Below are 23,673 nucleotides of genomic sequence, written 5' to 3' on the forward strand. Positions count from 1 at the left end.
AAATGGACGTGGTGGTGAAGAGCTGGGATCTGGAGCAGCAGTTCTATGAGGAAAAGAGAAAGAAGGAGAGCACAACAAGATCAGGACAAAAACCGAGGGGAGTGGAGAAAAGAAATTCAGTGCCTAAACCACCACCTCCTCACCCGTTTCAAACACCACAAAGGGATAATCAAAGGCCTCCAGCAGGACAATGGAGCTCTCGGCCGAGAGGTCCACCACCCCCACCACCACAATCACGACCTACACCTGCACCACATAGTGGTGGCTATCTCCCTAAAGAGGAGTACGACAAATTAACTCCAGAACAAAGGAAAGCCCTCCAGGAAGTACGCCAAGCCTCAGCGGCAGCGTGAGGGCAGAAGAAGTAATGGCTTCGGAGGCGCGGGTCACGCTAGACCATGCCTACTGGGAGGGGGACAATATCTACACTGATGTGGATGGAGAACCGTACCTGGTGGACACGGGAGCAGAGGTGCCCATGACCCGCAGAAGCCTCGAGACCAAGGGATACCTACTGATCCAGTATGCGAATGCGGCAACGGAGGAAAGACCATTTGGAATATGGAAAGGGGTAGTTTGGATAAAAGGCCCCTTTAATTTGATAACGGTCAAGGATTTGAGAGAATTGCAGCGGCCCCAAAAGGCTTCGAAATCTAATAAAACGACGAGCGAAAAAATTACCGGCAAAAGTTGTACGAATGGATATGACTCCAATTGGAAAGAGTCCGGTAAGCTGGTACAAAGAAGTAGATGTACCAGCTGTCACAGAAGAAAAGATTGGAGAAAGTGATTTCTCTCAAGCAGGGAAAGAAAAATTGATGGAAATTATCTCCAAAGCTAGCACGATTTAAAAATGACTGTGGAGATTTGGGGGCTAAATACATTGATGTCATCGAAGGAGGAGTACATCCACCAGTGCGACAATATCCCTTGAACCCTGGAGCAGTTGAGGAAATGGATAAAACAGTAAAAGAATTGGAAGCTTTGGGGATCATTCCAGTGGAATTGAATCCGATCACTAACAGCCCCATCCAAGCAGTTAAGAAGCCAGAGTCGGCAGGAGGAGGCTGGAGACCAGTAATCAACTTCAAGGCTCTTAATCGACGAACAATAGCCAATAGAGCGAGTTTGATAAATCCCAAAGGAGCACTGAAAACGCTCCAAATTAAGAGATACAAATCATGCATTGATCTGGCAAATGGATTCTTTTCCCTGCGATTAGCAAAACAGACACAAGGGAAAACAGCATTCACACATAAAGGGAAAAGTTATGTGTGGCAACGACTCCCGCAGGGATACAGAAATTCACCAAATGTGTTCCAAGCAGCAGTAATGGAAATATTAAAAGATCTGGGAGTAACAGTCTACATCGATGATGTGTTTATCGCAGATGATGATGAAAATGAACACCTAATGCGGCTGCAAAAGGTGATACAGAAGCTCAGAAGCGGGATTAAAACTCAACCTGAGGAAATGTCAGTTTGGACAATTCAAGGTTAACTATTTGGGATTCCAGGTATCATCAGACCTGGGACTCTCAGAAGTATACCGAGAAAAATTGAGTCAGATTAAACCACCGCAATCTGAGAATGACCTACAGAAAATATTGGGATTATGTAACTATGTGAGAGATCACGTTCCACACTATCAGAGATACGCAAAGCCCCTTTATGCTCGTCTCAAGAAGAAACCTAATGGACAAGAGCAAAAGCAATGGATTTGGACAGCTACAGATCAGAATTGCTTGGAAAAGCTAAAGAAAGCCATTCAAGACGCAGTTAGGCTGGAGCCGCGTAGTCTGACTACTCGTCTGCTAGCCGAAATAAGCTGTGAAGAAGAGGATTCTGTGATAAAAGTGAGCAACGAAGGAGGGGGTATGGTAACTTTGTGGAGCTATACTCTGTCTTCGATTGAGAGAAAATATCCACCGGAAGAAAAAGAACTGGCAGTCCTGGCTAGATACTGGAGCGCATTAAAAGAACTTGCGCAAGGTCAGGGAATAAAAGTTATCACTCAAAGCCAAGTCCACCGGTTCCTAAGAAAAGGAACTACTGAGAGTACTAAAGCCACAAATGCCAGATGGGGAAGGTGGGAGGACATCCTGCTAGACCCTGAGCTGGAAATTGGGCCAAAACAGTCGGCGACAAAGAAGTTGCCGAAGGAGAGGCAACTCCCTATGGAGCCATACGACTGGACTATGTACACCGATGGGTCGAAAAAGGGTACAGACAATATAGCTTATTGGGGCTATATTCTGAAGTATCAAGATAAAGAGAAATATCGTCAAAAAGGTCGAACGCCAGGGAGTGCCCAAGCTGGAGAAGTTACAGCAATACTGGAAGGAATCTTGGAGTTAACCAAGAGGAGAGTAAAAAGGGCTAAAGTGGTTACAGTCATACTGCGCACAAGCCCTGAAAGAGGACTTATCCATTTGGGAAGAAAACAGATTCGAGGGAGCTAAGGGGAAGCCTGTAGCTCATATGGATTTGTGGAGGAAAATAGCCGAGTTGAGGCTAACAATGGACTTAGATGTGGTACACCAGAAAGCCCATGTAAAAGAAGGAGCACATTGGAGCGGGAACGAAGAAGTGGACCGCTATGTGCAGCTGAGAAAAGTCGTCGTTGTCGGGATCGAGAAGTGGGAACAGACACCCAAGGGAAGGGTAGTTCCAAAAGAGTCCGTGAAAGAGGTGGTGCTGGCCGTACATGAAGCGCTTGGCCATGCAGGCACCATTCCCACATGGAAGGAGCTGGAGAAGCTGCAACTTTGGATTCCGAGAAACCAAGTCTGCAGAGTCAATCAATCAATCAATCAACTTTTTTCTTATATAGCGCCAAATCACAACAAACAGTTGCCCCAAGGCGCTCCATATTGTAAGGCAAGGCCATACAATAATTATGAAAAACCCCAACGGTCAAAACGACCCCCTATGAGCAAGCACTTGGCAACAGTGGGAAGGAAAAACTCCCTTTTAACAGGAAGAAACCTCCAGCAGAACCAGGCTCAGGGAGGGGCAGTCTTCTGCTGAGACTGGTTGGGGCTGAGGGAAAAAAACAGGAAAAAGACATGCCATGAAGGGGGGCAGAGATCGATCACTAATGATTAAATGCAGAGTGATGCATACGGAGCAAAAAGAGAAAGAAACAGTGCATCATGGGAACCCCCCACAATCTACGTCTAAAGCAGCATAACCAAGGGATGGTCCAGGGTCACCCGATCCAGCCCTAACTATAAGCCTTAGCGAAAAGGAAAGTTTTAAGCCTAATCTTAAAAGTAGAGAGGGTATCTGTCTCCCTGATCTGAATTGGGAGCTGGTTCCACAGGAGAGGAGCCTGAAAGCTGAAGGCTCTGCCTCCCATTCTACTCTTACAAACCCTAGGAACTACAAGTAAGCCTGCAGTCTGAGAGCGAAGCGCTCTATTGGGGTGATATGGTACTACGAGGTCCCTAAGATAAGATGGGACCTGATTATTCAAAACCTTATAAGTAAGAAGAAGAATTTTAAATTCTATTCTAGAATTAACAGGAAGCCAATGAAGAGAGGCCAACACGGGTGAGATATGCTCTCTCCTGCTAGTCCCCGTCAGTACTCTAGCTGCAGCATTCTGAACCAACTGAAGGCTTTTTAGGGAACTTTTAGGACAACCTGATAATAATGAATTACAATAGTCCAGCCTAGAGGAAATAAATGCATGAATTAGTTTTTCAGCATCACTCTGAGACAAGACCTTTCTGATTTTAGAGATATTGCGTAAATGCAAAAAGGCAGTCCTACATATTTGTTTAATATGCGCTTTGAATGACATATCCTGATCAAAAATGACTCCAAGATTTCTCACAGTATTACTAGAGATCAGGGAAATGCCATCCAGAGTAACGATCTGGTTAGACACCATGCTTCTAAGATTTGTGGGGCCAAGTACAATAACTTCAGTTTTATCTGAGTTTAAAAGCAGGAAATTAGAGGTCATCCATGTCTTTATGTCTGTAAGACAATCCTGCAGTTTAGCTAATTGGTGTGTATCCTCAGGCTTCATGGATAGATAAAGCTGGGTATCATCTGCGTAACAATGAAAATTTAAGCAATACCGTCTAATAATACTGCCTAAGGGAAGCATGTATAAAGTGAATAAAATTGGTCCTAGCACAGAACCTTGTGGAACTCCATAATTAACTTTAGTCTGTGAAGAAGATTCCCCATTTACATGAACAAACTGTAATCTATTAGACAAATATGATTCAAACCACCGCAGCGCAGTGCCTTTAATACCTATGACATGCTCTAATCTCTGTAATAAAATTTTATGGTCAACAGTATCAAAAGCAGCACTGAGGTCCAACAGAACAAGCACAGAGATAAGTCCACTGTCCGAAGCCATAAGAAGATCATTTGTAACCTTCACTAATGCTGTTTCTGTACTATGATGAATTCTAAAACCTGACTGAAACTCTTCAAATAGACCATTCCTCTGCAGGTGATCAGTTAACTGTTTTACAACTACCCTCTCAAGAATCTTCGAGAGAAAAGGAAGGTTGGAAATTGGCCTATAATTAGCTAAGATAGCTGGATCAAGTGATGGCTTTTTAAGTAATGGTTTAATTACTGCCACCTTAAAGGCCTGTGGTACATAACCAACTAACAAAGATAGATTGATCATATTTAAGATTGAAGCATTAAATAATGGTAGGACTTCCTTGAGCAGCCTGGCAGGAATGGGGTCTAATAGACATGTTGATGGTTTGGATGAAGTAACTAATGAAAATAACTCAGACAGAACAACCGGAGAGAAAGAGTCTAACCAAATACCGGCATCACTGAAAGCAGCCAAAGATAACGATACATCTTTGGGATGGTTATGAGTAATTTTTTCTCTAATAGTCAAAATTTTGTTAGCAAAGAAAGTCATGAAGTCATTACTAGTTAAAGTTAATGGAATACTCAGCTCAATAGAGCTCTGACTCTTTGTCAGCCTAGCTACAGTGCTGAAAAGAAACCTGAGGTTATTCTTATTTTCTTCAATTAGTGATGAGTAGAAAGATGTCCTAGCTTTACGGAGGGCTTTTTTATAGAGCAACAAACTCTTTTTCCAGGCTAAGTGAAGATCTTCTAAGTTAGTGAGACGCCATTTCCTCTCCAACTTACGGGTTATCTGCTTTAAGCTACGAGTTTGTGAGTTATACCACGGAGTCAGACACTTCTGATTTAAAGCTCTCTTTTTCAGAGGAGCTACAGCATCCAAAGTTGTCTTCAAAGAGGATGTAAAACTATTGACGAGATACTCTAATTCCCTTACAGAGTTTAGGTAGCTACTCTGCTCTGTGTTGGTATATGACATTAGAGAACATAACGAAGGAATCATATCCTTAAACCTAGTTACAGCGCTTTCTGAAAGACTTCTAGTGTAATGAAACTTATTCCCCACTGCAGGGTAGTCCATCAGGGTAAATGTAAATGTTATTAAAAAATGATCAGACAGAAGGGAGTTTTCAGGGAATACTGTTAAATCTTCTATTCCCATACCATAAGTCAGAACAAGATCTAAGATATGATTAAAGTGGTGGGTGGACTCATTTACTTTTTGAGCAAAGCCGATAGAGTCCAATAATAGACCAAATGCAGTGCTGAGGCTGTCATTCTCAGCATCTGTGTGGATATTAAAATCGCCCACTATAATTGTCTTATCTGAGCTAAGCACTAAGTCAGACAAAAGGTCTGAAAATTCACAGAGAAACTCACAGTAACGACCAGGTGGACGATAGATAATAACAAATAAAACTGGTTTTTGGGACTTCCAATTTGGATGGACAAGACTAAGAGACAAGCTTTCAAATGAATTAAAGCTCTGTCTAGGTTTTTGATTAATTAATAAGCTGGAATGGAAGATTGCTGCTAATCCTCCGCCACGGCCCGTGCTACGAGCATTCTGACAGTTAGTGTGACTCGGGGGTGTTGACTCATTTTGAGTCCTCAAAGACTGTGAAGTATGTGGTCGATACAATGCAGGACGACGAGGACAAAGGGTGGATGGTTTCACCATAAAGAGTACTGTTCCCTGGGGATCAGTATGCATGGATGTTGCCGGGCCCATGGGGGTGACCGGTAAGAAAGGAGAAAGGTATCTGTTGGTGCTTGTGGACTCTATGTCGGGCTATGTGACTGTTAAGCCTGTGAGAAAAGCCAACAGCAACAGTGTGATCAGCATGTTGGATCAAGTGTGCTCAAATCTGGGGATACCTAGGGAGCTGAGAACGGACAATGGGGACACATTTCCGTAATGCTCAGGTCGACCAGTGGTGCCAGGAAAATGGAGTAATGAGAATTTACTCGCTCCCATACACCCCTCAAGCAAACGGAGTCGTGGAAAGGGCTATTGGACTGGTGAAAAACTGGATTGGGAAGAATGCTAACACGAGGGAATGGAGTACTAAGGCCCTGGAAATTGGACAGGCCCTGAATGACCGCCATCGTGCCGGCAGGCCCACCCCTTTGCAAGAACTGAACCAACGCCCATTTTCGACACCGGAAGTGGGGCGGAGTCAGACTAAAAGGGACGGCGAGCCAGAACCAAAGATCCCATTTAAGGTTGGGCAGAAGGTGTGGGTGAGAGCTCGAGATCACCTAACCAACACTGCTGTTAAACCTAAGTATGAGACCACAGATACAGTAGTGAAGATACTGGACAGCAACACAGTAGAATTGAAGAAGAAGGGAATCCAAGGAGTAGAGCAGCTGAAGCCAACTCCTAACTAGATGAAACCAGGAGCTAAACATGGCCAAAAACACCCAATATCTTTCACCCTTCATCAGAGTGGCCACTGTCAATGGGGTGGTTGCCTTAAGAAGAACAAAAACTGACCTCTGGGCAGGCAGAGCCCTGAGAAAACTATATCATGCAAAGAAAGGATTTTTATCTTGTGAAAAGGAGATATTACAATGGAAAAAAGTTGAGAATCACTGTGTGATTTGCCGCGAAGAAGTACCGCTGACGGTCCAATGGTCGGGACCTGGGATTAGAAAACCCCCAATTCCAAGTGGGGCAAAACATGAGTTCAAGCAAATACTTCACAAGCCGGTGAAGGTTTTGGATGCACTTGTATGTGGGTTATGCCGACTAGCCCAGTTGCCAAGAATGGTCTTTTACACCCAGTGGGAGATACGTAGAGACGATGTGGATATGCAGGTGTGCTCATGCTTGGAATGGACATGCGATCGAGTATTGCCTGGTGTGTAAAGCAAAAACTCATATGGGAAGAATTCTGCATGTGGCAAGAGCAGAAGGATGGCAAGTGAGAAGGTTTTTGGACCCCCTGAGGACCTTTCACACCGATGAAGCCTGTTGGGCTAATCCTGCAGCAACAGTTGCACTTGATCAAGCTGAAGGGAATCAAGGCAGCGGTGACGTGAGTACAACGGCACCAAGTGTCTATTTGATGTTGGAAACAACTAGAGCAGGAGGAAGTAACCAAGCTGCAGGAGGTGGTGAGCGGAAGCCGTCTTTGTTGCATAAAGCTATACATCAAAGTTGGTCCCATGATCCAGAGTATGGGCAAACTTATGACCCTCCAATAGACACAGTGCAAATTCCACTGGTGTTCAGAGTGTATAGAGATCCGGAGCGACCCGGATATACAGACACGATGGGAGGACTAACAGATGATCAAAAGCAAAAAGCCCAAGAAGAAGGATGGATTGGCCCTTGGGAATTGACAACTTGGGCCAAATTGATAGAAGTTCTAAAAAACCCAGAAATTCCACTGGAAGATGCAGAAAAGGTGCCACAAGAAAAAGGGGGCAGAGAAACCCTCATGCATTATTTTACCACTGGACTAGACGCCTGGGGAAATAAAGCAGCAAAACCGAAGAAGTAGTCAGCCGAGTACCACGTGACACCCGAAGAATGGGTGAGAAAGAGGAGGATACAATCTTTGGGGGGAGTGGCTAGCAGAGCAGACACTCCTAGTAGGCCGGACCAAACACTTAGGGTGCGGCTCACAGTGCTGGTGGTGTTGGTCCCCTATGTGGGGGTTTACTCTGTCGGGGCACATGTTGACCTCCTGGAGGAACAGCGGCAGTCGTTACACCAACCGACTCAAAGTGAGGAAAAATCAGGGAAGCCTCAGTCGCTGGATGCTTCCCTCCATTTTCCGCGGGATAAGGAAGAAGTAAAAAGAGCGGCTGTTTGCAAAATGTCACAAGGACCAGATGTAAATAGAGTACCCATTATTAATAATCGAGGAAGATTTGGACCCTATATACAATGTGGCCTTGGTGCTGAGAAACTATACTTAAATTGGCCAGAAAAAGATTTTGATGAAGAAGATTGGGAACTAGCATCTAACGGATATTATGTCTCAAATTATGAATATAAAAGAGATGCCGACTTAACAGAGACAACAGGACAAAAATTATTTGCGGAACGAGTGCTTAGTGAGGAAAGTCTGCGGCATTGGTACATAATAGGACGCCGAAAACTACCCCAATCGGTTCCAAGATGTCCAAACACCTACCCCTGGATATTAAATGTGGTTTACCTACAACTCAAAGACCTGAGATTCACATTGAGATGTGGGATTAATTACGTTGAGCCACTCCAAGGAGTCTATGTTGAAATATTAACCAGTGCTCGATCTGGACAACGAGCCCCAACATGCGACGTCAAATGTACAGACGACTGCAAGACCCAAGATATCACGTTTTAGATAACCAGACATTAAATTTGAGAGTAATCGATCAACCTCGGGCCTGTATGAGCCGCCTACCCCCGACGATACCAACAATTTTTGTAAATCAAGACTTCTTTTACCTGTACAAAAAAGGAGTCTGGAACTGTTGTCAAGTAAGGAAGATTCAGCTTCAAATTGAACCTAAGGGTCAAGAGGAGAAGCCTATAGTTCCTCTTTATCTAGCCTTATCACAGACCCGGTATTCTGGAAAACTGTTTTGGCAGCATTGGCAAGATCTATGGAACTATGTACCCCCACATCAGGGGCAGAGGATTCCTGAGGGACCCCTCCCTAAACCTGACAGGATAATCGTTATGATGTGGAAGTGGGTGTGGAAAGGAATGGACTCAGAACTTAAGCACCCATCTCCCATCTACACTCATCTCTTTAAGAGACAACAACTACTCCCCATGGTGGTGCAGCTTGGCAGAAAGAGAATGAAACAGATGGCGGAGTGACAACTCACTCTGAATCATGTCGCAGACCTTCAAGCTGGATGTAAATAATGTAAATAGTCTACGATCCAGGCATGGAGGACTTACACCATACTTGGAATTACCCTACAAGAAAATATGTTTAAACTGGCCACAAAAGGATTACAAAGAGAAAGGATGGGTGCTGGGAACAGGAAGATACTTTGTAGATAATGATTCGTATAAAAGGACTGCTGACCTTGCAGAGCCTGGATTATACACTCCTCTGGAAGTTATTATGAACAAGGTTGGACAACACTGGTATTGCCCTAGGGTCGGATGGAAGTTTTACCCAATTCCCCGGTGTCCAGACTCATACCCCTGCATCTTGAACGTAGTGCATGTACAAAAAAGGGGCTACAGGTTTAAAATGAGGTGGGGACCTAATTATGTTGATCCATTACAGGGAGTGTATGTGGATATTTGGCTTGGATCTTTCCAGATCTGGACCAGTAGTCCCTATATGTTTAAAAGACTTCAACTACAAGAGGCACGTTCAACTTTCTATTTGATTGAGAACCAAACTTTGCCAATATGCACGACGGTACAGTACCTTGACATCGAGAATGGCGGATGTTTCCCACCTATTAGAAGCGGACGGCAAATCAGAGAACCAGTGGGACTTTGGCAACCCCCAAGGGCTATACTGATACGACTTAGCATAAAGTCGGGAAGAGGACTATTCCGGAGATTGACTCCTCTGTACTCTGTGATGGTGCAGTATGTCTACAGTGGAATGCCATATCGGGACGCCTATGAAGATATCTTGCACCTACGTGGAGAATTGAATCCTGCACCTTCACAGTGTTTCTACACACCCCAAAGACCACCCCCTGAAATGAAGGAGGTGACAGTTGTCACTTGGAAATGGGCGTGGCGAGGACTAGATATTAGACTCCTATGGCCATCTCCCTTGTTAGTCACCCTTCTTCAGCAACGGGCATCAAGTGTTTCTGTTGGGAACACGAGACAAACAACAGCACCTAAGATCATCTATCTCTTGAGATGGAAGGACCACGGGAAGACAGCGTGATCACCACGCAACCTCAAAGAACCAACGAAAGACCAAGAGAAGAGGAGTTTGGCATAGAAATGCCACTACTGCAACGACCCCAAAAGCTGGAGCTGCTGCCACCAGTACCAAGTGAATTCTACTACGAAAATGTTGGAAGAAAGCAGCAGCAACAAAGCCAGCCGCAAAAGAAAAAGTGCCTCCAATGTTGGAGTTGGATGGCTAAAATTACAGCATTGTTAATCGGCGTTGCTGTACTTCTAGCTATTCTGTACTACTATGGTAGTACGCCCTGGACCTTAACCCATATCAGGGTCCAGTACGCAACAACTAAAACTTTCCAACAGACATGTTGGGGAGTTGAATCAAGAAACATCTACATGATATGGGACCAGAATTCTACAGAGAAATGGGCAAAGATGAAGAACCTAACCCAGCAGATGCTAAAGAATAAGTGGCTGCAATACTTGAACGACAGTGGGGAATTTCCAACCGTCACCACCAATTACAACCTGACCACCGGAGCAGATATCCTTCAAAACCTACAAATAAGGGATCAATAGGTCATCGTGGTACCCATCTTACGTTTAAAACAAAAAGAGCGAAGAGAAGTAGGCTGCACCTGGATAAGACCTGAACCTGGCGAGCCAGCCTGGTATTGCTCATGGGGATGCAGAGTACTACTAGGCTATCGAGCAGGATATTGGGAAAAAGAAGCTGTTTTTCCAGCATTACCAAGACATGATGTTTGCAAATGATAATGCCTACCTGGAAACATTGAGGTAATTATAACCTCACCTGTGACAACATCCGCAGCAGAGTGCCGAAAGTGGATACAATATCTACAACAGTCCCTCTGTTGAACAACGCTACCGGCATGGGAGCAGGAATATTATATTCCGAACTAACCGCCATCCCACCAGCAGCATCGGTGGGATCCACAAAAATATCACCAACACAGGGAAAAACCAAACCACTCCCTACATCACCAACACAAGATACCCAGCAAGTATTAGAACCAAAAGTTAAAAGTATTGGTAACGCGGCTAAAAAAAGATGGAAGAAGATTCATGATTATTGTGTAAAAGAAAAAGTAGCAAAATTAGATAGATATTATTGGAATCGACCTATTGGATGTAAATCTCAAAACTACATGGTGCTTGCACCAGTCATCGATTTGATAGACAGGATTACTTGGAAACAGAAACAGGAGGCAAAACACGACGAATGCCTTAACGACACCTTTCCGTGGGTCTGGAGTGTTCCACTGATACATTTTGAGGGGAATTTTCCGAAGGGATACACGTGGACTGGGCATAGTTTGCGGGGTCCATATATAGCAAACTTCTATGTGCAAAAACTACCAAAGCCTGATGAGCTAAGGTCAGTACCTCAGGAGGATTTTAGAAAGATTGATCAATGTGTGGTGAATAGAATTTATGAAAACTTACATGAGACAGAATACCATAGTAATTTGGCCGAAGGTACTGGTAAATCCCCCCGATGTCCCATAGACCAAATTAATACAGGGAATTGGCTAAGATGGGTATATAACTGTACACAGTTGTTACAGATTCCAACCATGAAGGGGACCCTTCAAGCATGGCAGGAAGAAGTTAGACGTAGTAAGGACGTCACCTGGTGGGGAATGGAGAAATATGAAGTTGAAGATTGGGTATTCCCCTGTTTGGATCAAAGTAATAATTATTGGGTTAAATATCAATACATCGCCACGGTCTACTCCAGAGACAGAGCTACTTGGTCCAGTGTACTCTGGAGACCAAACCCTTATGGTACACCACAGCCCTGGAAAATTATTTGTAACAGACTTAATACCACATGCACGATAAGCCTTGCCGCCAAAATTGTAGGAATGTTCCCGGCTGGGAAGGATATTGTGACGCTTACTATGACGGCGAGTATGACACTTACGGCCATCAAACAGTTTGGGAGAAGAACAGAGCTGGCGCATGGATAAGAGCTTTTCCACCCAACGTTGGATGTGCCAAGGCTGTCCTGGGACATGGAATGTCGAAAAGGAAGTGGTGACTGGTTGGATTGGACATTTGTTTGGACATCTTTGGCCCTATCTGTTAATCATAATAGGACTTATTATTGCTGCAGTGATTGGATATGTTTTGTTAAAAGGAAGTTTCGCAGTCGCCCTGCGCTTGTGTGGGAGGAGCACACAACGCAGTGAGATGGAGCCCCTCCTCCGTTAGGGGAGGAGCGATGAAGCCTACAAAGCCCGACGCCGAGACACGCCCTGTTCATTTTGACTTGGGGGAGTGAAGGAAGAAGAAGCATCTACATAACAGCGTACAAACTTAAGGAGATAAGTAAAAAGAATAAGAGAGCACAATGTCCAACAATACTGGCGACGTAAATGACACCATCTTCAAAGTGAGTAGAGTGGAGTTCATTGCACTACTGTTAGTATGGCTGCTATACTGCTGTGTCGGCCGTTGGGACTTACAACAACCACTGCGAATAGTAACGCTACTACATGGATGTGTCAGATTGGCGATCATCAATCTGCACTACGGTCAGAGTGACTTAGGGTTGTCTCTATTCGTCACTCACGTCCTCGGTCGCTTTACTCTCCAGTTTGACTGTTGGGGAATATGGCAGTACACATCAATTACAATTTGGATGGTGATAGATATGACAGCAATCTTTTATGCCCCGGCAGTGATAGCTGACATTGTGTGTGAGGCCGTGATGACCTTGACCCTGTTAGCATACATAGCTACGTTAACTGGAGCCGTACAACGCAAGAAACCCTGGCTCTACAAACTTGGACTTATCATAATTTGGGGCTTAGGATGGGGAATATTATCAGCTTTATACTGGCTGTCCATGGTTAGTCAATTACTCCTGCTGTTATGGTTTACGACCTATGATGCTTGCTTCCCGCGTACGGCTCCTTCAGCTACAGCGGGAATAACAACGTCACCACAGTCCCGCTCTCCTATGGTGATCATGAGGCGTCCCTGGCGTACATCTGAATAATCCCGGCGAACACTTCTGCTTGCTTGCAATATAACAGTTAAAAGACTAATGTTTCCTCTTATACTACAGGGGGATATAAGATGTATTCATTGTCAAGCCACCCTGGAGCAAGCGCTCTACTTCTGGGAGATAACACCGACTCTGTGGTGCCCGACGTGCTACGGCAACAACTTCCCTGTTCAAGTGGCGCTGGGAATAGTGGGACGGAAGGATACTTCTTTTCTGCCCCAGGTACCATCGGAAGCATACTTAAAAATTGAGGTCGAGGCAGAGGTGATTTGGCATTCTCTCTTGATTGATCAATTACAAGCTGACACCATAGTGTCTCCAGAGGGATATATGTACTGCCCCGTGTTTACCAAAATGTGGATGTATCCTACGGGAATAAGATTCTCCACAGCTCATCTCGCCGATGGCCGGATCGTGGCCATTGGTCCTTCATTACCACCAGTTCCACGTTCACCTCCACAGCGTACTACAGAGGTTGGGGTGCAAACCGAGGAAATGAACTGGTGTTTGGAGGCCCTTACGCAGGTGTTCCTGGACGAACACCTTCAACAGCCCGAGTCCCAGGATATTCTCGCTGAGGCTTCACCTCGAACGAAGGATACATCACCGCGGCCATCTACACCAGTTACATCGTGTTATACACCCATCACCCCCATTTCACCATGCGCACCATTGTTCCCTGATGGATTATCATCTCGGGAATATGAGGCAAATCCGCCTCCTTTGGGATTACCATCACAATCACCACTACTGGAAGAGCAGCCTTCTGACGGTGACGGCAATCTACAGGTGGGAGGAGAGGAGTATGTGGTGCTGGATGAGTGTCATTCAACTCCAGCTCCACCTGTTCTGTCTCCAATGGTGGATGAAAAAGAAGTGCTCACCCTTCATCCTGTCGATGACGACGAGGATGTTTTTAATGGAGGTATAGAGAGATCGGCGGAGCTTCATGGAGGGGGTGTCAGGAAAGATGACTTTAAGCTTGCTCTCAGCTTGTTTTCATCTTGGAGTATAATACGTGCCATGGGATTAATATACATGCTGTTGAATTAAACTGAACAGTTTTTGGTACCTTCCAGGAGTAAGTGAGGTCATGCCGGACTTTTCCATTGCAAATGGGGAGGTCCACGGAATGAACTCGGTGGTGAAGACGAGGGAATATATCTAAAAATGATTCTAACATGACAAGTATGATCAAATGAAGTAGTAATATGTTAAAATTAAGAGTTGATTAGAAGATGTATTTTACAAATAAGTGAAATGAATGATTATATGAGTTGTTTTTCATAAAGACTGCAGAGTCAGAGAAAAAGAGGGAGTGAAGATGTCGCAAGTGGGGCAAGAAAAACTGATGTGAAACAATTGACCAAATGATTAAGATGTTGGTAAAATATGAAATGAATAATAAGGAATGAGAATGTTTGTATATGATCATATGAATTGTTTTTATGTGAAAGAGAGCTGTAATGAAATGATTGAATATGATTGATGTGATTTTGAAGAAATGATTTAAAAGAATGAATTCTCAGAAAAGCTGAACTTGAGAAATAAGTTACTGGTAGGGGCTACGGAGATTTCCAGTAAAGCAGAAGGAGAAGGGAGGAGGTTTTGAGTCAACAGTGTCCCCATGGTAGCCAAGATCATCTGAGGACGACTGGAGTCAGGAACATATATAACTTGTTGAAACACCAGAAATCGGGGTTATTCTTCCACGGAGAGGTGCTGTTGCCATTACTCCCCTGCTACGAGGAGATCACAAGACTTGATCATCTTGTGAGCATCAATTGGAATCGTGGAGTGAGAGGATTGGAGCCGTGCAGAGTCGTTTGAGAGATATTACGACGCCCACTCAGGCCGTCCAGTTATGGAGTAGCAGAACGATGGAGGATAACCACTGGCCTTAAGTCTGAGTGGGGAATGTTCAACGATTTCTCTCTCAAGGAATATCACAGCATACCAGAATGGATTAGATCAATTTGTGGTTGATGGAAGATGGAATAATATCTTATGTGGATTAACTTTGCTGAAGGATCACAATATCGCACAAGGATCGTGGTCAGCCAACGACTAATAGCTAATGAAGAGGAAATCTAGTTCATCGAGCTGGGGACCTTAACCTCGAAAACCTTCCTCCCTCACTCCTAGGAAAATCTGTTAAGAAATCAATCCAGTCCCAGTCAAAGCAAGATCAGTCAGAATTATTGTATTATTAAAAAAAAATATATATAATAATAATAATAATAATAATAAATCTCAGCCAATCATTATTTTAATTATATTTGTATTACTGTTGTGAAATCATCACCATATAACCCATGATGAATATGTTATCGGCCCTTGCAAAACCTGCAATAAAACTCCAAGCATGCAGTCAAAGTGTTAAGGCTCGGACATTGGATTATTGATGCTTCTTAAGGTGTGAAAGTTAAGTTTATTGGGTGCACAACATCGAAGTGCTCTAAAAGGTTAGTCTGGTTTTCAATAAAAATAACATCCTGGGTACGAGTGACATTTAAAATCTAGCAACATTCCAAGAGCCCTGATCCATAAGAGGAGAGCTGCCGTTCGTATCCTGGTTCCTGAGGAGGCTATTCAACCGGGGTGCGAGACCAGCTTCAGCGGGGTGGACGTCCGGATGGAGGGAGTGAGCAGCTAGACACCAGCTTAAATAGCCTTTGTGTAGCCTTGCCAGGTAATACCCGTGGAGACACGAAGGTCGGACCCCAGAGACGGAGAGCTGGTTTTATACAACCACACTCATCGGAGGGTGAGTGTGTGCCGTGTATCTAGGTAGTGGGATCGGACAATGTCAGGACGTTAAAGTGCAAACTTCACGTTCCCCCCAAACAACAGTCGTGCATGCTTATAGTCTAAGACAGCATCACACCACGCAAGGTGGAATACTTCTAGTTCTGAACTACGCCAGTTTTGTTCTAGACCTCTAGCCTTATGCTTGAGGTCACGCAAGTAATCACTGAACCAAGGTGACTGTGTTTGGGGGGGTTAATATAGGTGGAGCGATCATGTCGAGCATAGTTCGAGCCCTGAGATTGTCAACAAGACGGTCTACTGATTGGGTTTTTTACAAAAGTCATGCCAAGATATCAGACAGGCCAACAATTACATCACACATTGAAGAGCTAACATTAGCATCATACAATGAATAGCTAACATTAGTAGCCCACACTGCTAACATAGACTGACTTTCCTGTTACACACTGATGGGACAGACTAACATTAGCATCACACATTGAAAAGCTAACATTAGCATCATACAGTGAATAGCTAACATTAGTACCCCACACTGCTAACACAGACTGACTTTCCTGTTACACACTGATGGGACAGGCTAACATTAGCATCACACATTGAAGAGCTAACATTAGCATCATACAATGAATAGCTAACATTAGTACCCCACACTGCTAACACAGACTGACTTTCCTGTTACACACTGATGGGACAGGCTAACATTAGCATCACACATTGAAGAGCTAACATTAGCATCATACAATGAATAGCTAACATTAGTACCACACACTGCTAACACAGACTGACTTTCCTGTTACACACTGATGGGACAGGCCAACATTAGCATAACACACTGAAGAGCTAACAATAGGATCACACACTGAATAGCTAAAATTTGCATCACACACTGCTAAAACCGACTAACCTTTGTGTCACACACTGAGGGGACAGACCAACATTAGCATCACACACTGAAGCACTATCATTAGCATCACACTGAGGTGCTAACATTAGCATAACACCAAAGAGCTAATACTAGCATAGCATCACACACTGCTAACATAGACTAACCTTACTGTCACAGACTCAGGAGACAGGCCAACATTAGCATCAGACACTGAAAAGCCAACATTAGCATCACACACTGACAGGGCGAACTAACCTTACTGTCGCACACAGAGGACAGGCCAACATTAGCATCAGACCCTGAAGGGCTAACATTAGAAGAAAGCACACCCCAAAGAACCCAATGATTATAGACCAGTTGCCCTCACCTCACACCTACTGAAAACATTCAAACATGTGCTGCTGCGTAACCTTCTCAAACTCCAGGTACGTCACGCACTGGATCCTCTGCAGTTTGCCTACCAAGAGAACGTGGGAGTGGAGGATGCTATCCTGTATCTTCTTCACAGGGTACACTCTCACTTGGACAAGGGTGGCTGTGCTCTGAGAATCATGTTTTTTGATTTCTTCAGTGCTTTCAACACTATCCAACCACTGCTGCTGAGAGATAAACTGGTGCGGATGGGAGTGGAGCCTGGCCTGGTAACCTGGATCACAGATTACCTAACCGAGCGGCCCCAGTTTGTAAGACTGGGAGACCTTACATCTGAGATGGTGGTCAGCAGCACAGGAGCGCCACAAGGAACAGTGCTCTCCCCGGTGCTGTTCACTCTGTACACGACTGACTTCAGCTACAATTCTGTGACATGCCACATGCAGAAGTTCTGGGACGACACTGCAATTGTGGGGTGTATCAAGGACGGTCAGGAAGAGGAGTACAGGGGACTGGTGGAGGACTTTGTGGGATGGTGCCGAACCAATAAGCTGCACCTGAACACCATCAAAACCAAGGAAATGGTGGTTGACTTCAGGAGATCCGCCCTGCCTTTGGTGCCTGTCTCTATTGAGGGAGAGAATATGGAGACAGTCTGCACTTACAAGTACTTAGGGGTGCACCTCGACAATAAACTGGACTGGTCTACAAACTCAGATGCACTCTACAAGAAGGGCCAAAGCAGGCTCTACTTCCTCAGAAGGCTGAGGTCCTTCAATGTCTGCAACCGACTTCTGCTGATGTTCTACCAGTCTGTCATGGCCAGCGTACTGTTCTATGCTGTGGCGTGCTAGGGTGGTAGCATTAGGAAGAGAGACGCTGGACGTCTGGACAGACTGGTGAGGAAGGCAGGTTCGGAGGTGGGCATGGAGCTTGAGACTCTCACTTCAACAGCTGAGAACAGAACCCTGAACAGGCTGGACTCTATAATGGACAATCAGAAACACCCCCTTCACACCATCTTCACTAACCAGCTGAGTCTGTTTAGCCACAGACTCCGTGCCCTCTCCTGCAGGACAGACAGGCTACGAAGGTCCTTTGTCCCATGGGCCATTCAGCTGTTTAACAACACACAGAAGGACACTAAGAAGGATATCATCATTGGGGACTGGACTGCCTAAGACCCCATGTCCTCCAGTTATTCAAGGATGCTAAATTTTCACTACAAGATACTAGAACAGTTTTTACCCCACTATTTTTCACCACCAGGGACGGTTGCACTGCACTATCTAGGATAAACACTGCACTATGGAACTCTCATAAACACTGGACATACTTCTTCCTTGCTTATCACAAACAAAGACTGCGAGATGCCTGAGCTGGCCCAGTCCAGGTATACCTCTATGCGTGTGTGTGTGTGTGGACTGTGCAATACACTTTTTAATGGACTGAAGTTGTGACAATTGAGAAATCTTCACTCCTATCACTGCTTAGTACACTTAACACTGCTTTTTGATCACTTTAACTTTTTGCTGAATGTCTTCATGCACCTTACCAGGATTTTTGTTCTTTGTTGAATACTATTTATGTCTTAGTTCTTTTAACTTCTACATCACAATACTACATTATAGACTTATCTGTCAACACTCATTGCTTCTTGGTCATGTTAATCTCCTGTCTACCTCAACTCACAGGATATGTTTTTGCACAATTGCTTTTTTTTTCCCTCCCCTTGACTTTGACCTGTGTTAATGCTTGCTGTGTATATGTGTGTCTTGAAATGTCCATGTGGGCATTATGTGTATTGTGTAAGCTACTTGACACCTTAATTTCCCCCTGGGGATCAATAAAGTTACTCTACTCTACCATTAGCATCAGGCACTGAAGAGTCAACATTAAAGCCTTTTCTCAGTCACATCTCTGGTTTGTGTTTTTTGACTGACAGACCATCTGTCAGCAATTTAGCCTCAGCTAACATTCTGGAGAGCTAATGTCTGTTTCTGGAAGCAGTCCACTTCAATCACGTTTCAACTGTCCAAGAAGACTAATCAAACCTAGACTCGAGTCTCCCATGTGCCTTCTGGCAAAATGTAGCTAAAGGTTCCCGCCTTCTTTTGATGAACGTTGTCTACAGGCACAAAAGCCTGTCAGTCCAGAGCTGTATGGAGGTCGTGGTGGCTTCCCTCTCCAGTCTCCTTCCTGCCTCTTCGAAAGACAACTGGCTAGAATTTTGAATTCCTAAACGGTTCATGTGATATTTTAGAATTGAAGCTGAAAGGCAACATTATGAGAAGACCTGAAATGTTTCATTTTGTGGTGGAGATCACAGACAACCTTCCCTGTCCTACTTCTGCAGACAAAGCTCCGTCCCAGCACAAACACAGACTTCCATATGTGGTCAGTTCTACAGCAGCTGGCTGAGGTGTCTTACCTGGAAAGGCGTGTGGGCTGGACAAGCCCTTCTTCAGGCACTTGGAACACAGGATGTGGACAGAGTAGTGGAGTCCAGGCCACTCCCGCAGCAGCTCGCTCAGCTCCTCCACCAGCGGCGTGATGGCCTGCCAAGCAGTCCAAATATTCGGCAGGGAAGCATGACTGGCGATGGACAGGGTCTGCAGCTTCCCCCTGGAAGGCCCACAGCTGACCACCACCGGAACCTTTCCCCGATAGGCCACGATTTGGCGTCCGCTGTCTGTCCTTTGAAGCACATGGCTGTTTATTTGCACACTGAACCGTGCAAAGAGTCCAGGAGGGAAAAAGAAGGGGAAGCTGTACTCAATCTGCACCTGCTCCACAGAGAAGAATGGACAGAGCGGCAGAGGGCTCCCGCTCACAGAGGCCTCTGCTCGGGGTTCTTCATGGCTGACACAGCTCGGGAACTTGTACCATATAGTGGGTCTGTTTGGAGAATTGCTGCAGGGCTTGTTAACACAGTAGCAGATCCCCATCTTCTCCAGAAGCTCCATGATGAGGAGGAGGTCTTCCTGAGTCTGGATGAGGGGTCTGAGGAGCAGGCAGATGATGTTGGAGGGTAAAAGGCCGTGCTGGAGAAAGCCCTCCACGTGGTGCTGGAGATGAACCACAGCGATGTTTTCTTCCTTTTCATCATCTAGAACTGGACTCACATTGTCCCCCCACTCAACTCCAGCTAGGAGTCTGTTCAAAAGGTCAGACTCATCCCTCTGAAAGAATGCATCCAGAACTGAAATTAATCTGGGCAGATTGTGAAACACGTAATCCTTCAGCATCAGATTGTCCCTAAAATAGAGCAGGTTCCCGCTCTGGTGCAGGTAGGATAAGGCACTGTGCAGCCGGTCCTCTGTCAGTCCGGCCTGGAGACCCAGCCGGGCCGAATCCAACCATGAGAGCCACAGTTCTTTGGGTTTAAAGTGCAGCTCTTCAATCAGCTGCCAGGACTTTGACAGCACACGGTGGAGGTTGGGGAAGATCTCGCTGTGACCTGCGACAGACACGAGCTTCTCCCTCAGCCTCTGAATGTTGGTCTGTGTGTGTGCGCAGCTCACAGACAGAACAGGAGACAGGATCTGGAGCCTTTGGTTTAGCAGGGATTGAAGCTGGGCTTTCTTCCGCTGCAGGTTCTTGTCGGAGACACCATAGAAAAGGATGTGAGGGCTGAGGGTGCGGACCTTGAAGCCAAGCTCCAAAGCGTGGTCCACCTGCTGCGTGAGGCTCTGCAGGCACTGGACATCCCGTTTTTCCTGCATGGAGATCTGCATGTGGATGTCCAGTGTTTTCTCCTCCAGCTCCTGCGCTCCACACAGATCTGCATGTGTGCCCACCAAACAGACAACAGCGTGGGGGACTTTGGCACCCAGCAGGTGGAGAAAATACCCAACATGGGCATAAAACTCTTTGGGTGAGTAAGCTTTGAGGTTGACTACAAGAACATAGAGGGCCCCCGAGGAGAGAAAAAAAGGTTTGATGAAGTCATAGTTTTGCTTCCCGGAAAGATCGTACATCAGAAACGTCAGACCGGCATGTGCCGCCCACTGTGCAACTTCAACTCCTGTGTTTCCCTGGAATCTGTGGTTGTGTTTGCCGACCACCTGCTGCCTGAGTGTGGTTTTCCCGGCGTTCTGGCGCCCCACCAACACAACTTTGAGTCTGGGCTTGACAGCGAGGTGTGCCTGACCCAGTTCGTTCTGATAGGCTGCAATGTACGGGATCCCCTTCATGCACACCTCGTAAGGAGGCTGGATGAGAGGATTGTCCTTCACCTTCCAAATGCTGACTTTGGACAGCTTCCCAAAATTATCTGGAAGTATGGCGATTTGGTTCCCCTGTAAAACAAGTTCCTCCAGCTTGCCCAGCTCCACAACAGAATCCGGCAGATGTGTGATTTTGTTATTGTCCAGCCAGAGGTTTGCCAGATTCACCAGCTGTCCGAGTTCCTCGGGAACACAGGTCAGTTTGTTCCAGCTGAGGTAAAGTTCCTCTAATCCTGTGATGCTTAAAATAGCACGTGGGAAGATGTCAAAATTATTTGAGGACAAATTGATCATTTTCAGTTTTTGCAAGTTGCAAAAGGAAGGTGGCAGCTCTTGGAGGTTGTTGGCATCCAGCATCAGACTCTCCAGATTGTGCAGGAAACAGAACGAGTCTGGTAAAGTGGAAATGTGAAGACTACTGATCCAGAAGATTCGAATGGACTGCAGCTTGACCATGGCGGCTGGTAAAGCCTCAAACTTATTGCCAGAACAGTCCAGCTCCTCCAGCGCCCTGAGGGCCAGGATCTCTGGGGGGAACCGGTTCAGTTTGTTGTGATCTGCATCAAGTGTGCGGAGCCCGGACAGGCTGGAGACCGACCGGGGGAAATCCCGCAGATCATTAAAACTAACATCTAGTTCCTCCAAAAACTTCAGTGTGCCGATCTGGGCCGGCAGGTGTTGGACCTTGTTGTGACTGACACAGAGCTTTTTCAGGCCTTTCAGTCGAGCCACATCCTCTGGGATACTTTTCAGCCAGTTGTGGCTCATGTCCAGCTCCACCAGCTGGCCCAGCTCAAAGACCACACAGGGAACGGCACTGAACCGGTTCCTACGCAGGACCAGGACCCGCAGGTTATTGAAGATGGAGCCCAAACGTTCCGGGAGCTCCCGCAGCAAGTTGTTACCCAGATTAAGAACCTCGATGTCCCCGATGTCGTCGGGCAGCGTGATGGTGTGGTCGGTTTTGGAGCACAGGGTGAGCTGACGCAGGTCGCTCCGCAGCTTTCTGGACCTGAGGGCAGCATCCCTCCACAGCTTCAGCTTGTCCTCCCTGACCCGCTCCATGACCCGCTCCGGACTCCCGTCCGGGTTTTCTGAAAGGCCTTTCATAGCGAAGCCTTACCCGCTCCGTGCCGGCGAATAATCAACTTTTTGAGCCGTGACAGACGGCTGGACGCATCCTTTCTAACTTCGCCACGCTCGGTAATAAACCCGTCCAGGACGCCGCCGCCGCCGAATCGGTGCCGCTGCCGAGGCTCCGTCATGGCTTCGGGGCTCGGCGCTTCCCTCCGTCCTCTCCCGGGCCCACGTACCTCTGTGCCGCAGCAACGAAGCAGCCGAACACCGTCGAACCCGGAGGTTCGGCGGAGGATGCGGAACCGTTCGTCCAGAGCTCAGTCACCTCCGCGTTTCCTTTTTAGTTCATTTCCAACAAACACACGAAGCGAGCAGCCAGCGAAACGTTTCAAAACAATCCCTGCTTCAAATGCTGGAAAAACGATTCAGTGTCGAACGCAGCGGCGACGCCCTTTCCTCTGCGTCACACCTCCGCCCCGCCCTCCTTTGTCAGAAAGCCGGTGTCCGGTTACACCCGCCGGTCCCGCCCTCCAAATAAAACACCAGCAAATACACGAAGCAACAGACTCCGGTAAAGTTAGAAAGATATTCACAGATTCAAAGTTCACGGTTTAATAGAGCTGAAGAGAAACGTTGTAGGAAAATAAACAACACTAGATTTCGAGCCTCAGGAAGGGCGACAACGAGCTACTATGGAACTAAATCCAGGCCAAAAGTTTTGTAATCTATAAAAAATAAAAGATTAAAAAAATAAATTTTGAAACTGAAAATTCAGTGTTTGTTCTTGAATTTTCTAATAATTTAAAAAGTATTATTCAATTAAAAATAAGTGTAAGATATATTTTTCAGTTTAAATATACTTTTGATTCAGCTCTGTAATTATTTTGATCAAATAATTTATTTTCATTTTTTACTCTGAAATATACTTTAAGGTGATGTGTCATTTTTATCAGTTGCAGGATTAAATTTTTCAGAATCAAATCTTATCTTTTTGGTTTCATATTTCTTTTTTTCACTTTCACATCTTATTTTTTCAGCTTTAAACTTTTGGCCTCTTCTGGTGTGGGAGGGCGTGACTTCGATTGAGAGGGGCGTGGAATTGTGAG

The 23,673-nt window shown here is 45.6% G+C and overlaps 1 protein-coding gene across 1 annotated transcript; it reads right to left on the reverse strand.

Annotated features, from left to right (window-relative positions):
- Positions 1–19,567: 19,567 nt before the first annotated feature.
- On the reverse strand, positions 19,568–23,092 carry mfhas1 (malignant fibrous histiocytoma amplified sequence 1). Its single transcript, XM_034191845.1, has one exon. The coding sequence runs from the start codon at positions 22,598–22,600 to the stop codon at positions 19,568–19,570; it is 3,033 nt and encodes a 1,010-aa protein (XP_034047736.1). The 5' UTR covers positions 22,601–23,092.
- Between the last annotated feature and the right edge of the window lie 581 nt (positions 23,093–23,673).

Source organism: Thalassophryne amazonica, chromosome 17, assembly GCF_902500255.1.
Source record: "Thalassophryne amazonica chromosome 17, fThaAma1.1, whole genome shotgun sequence".
NCBI lineage: Eukaryota > Metazoa > Chordata > Actinopteri > Batrachoidiformes > Batrachoididae > Thalassophryne > Thalassophryne amazonica.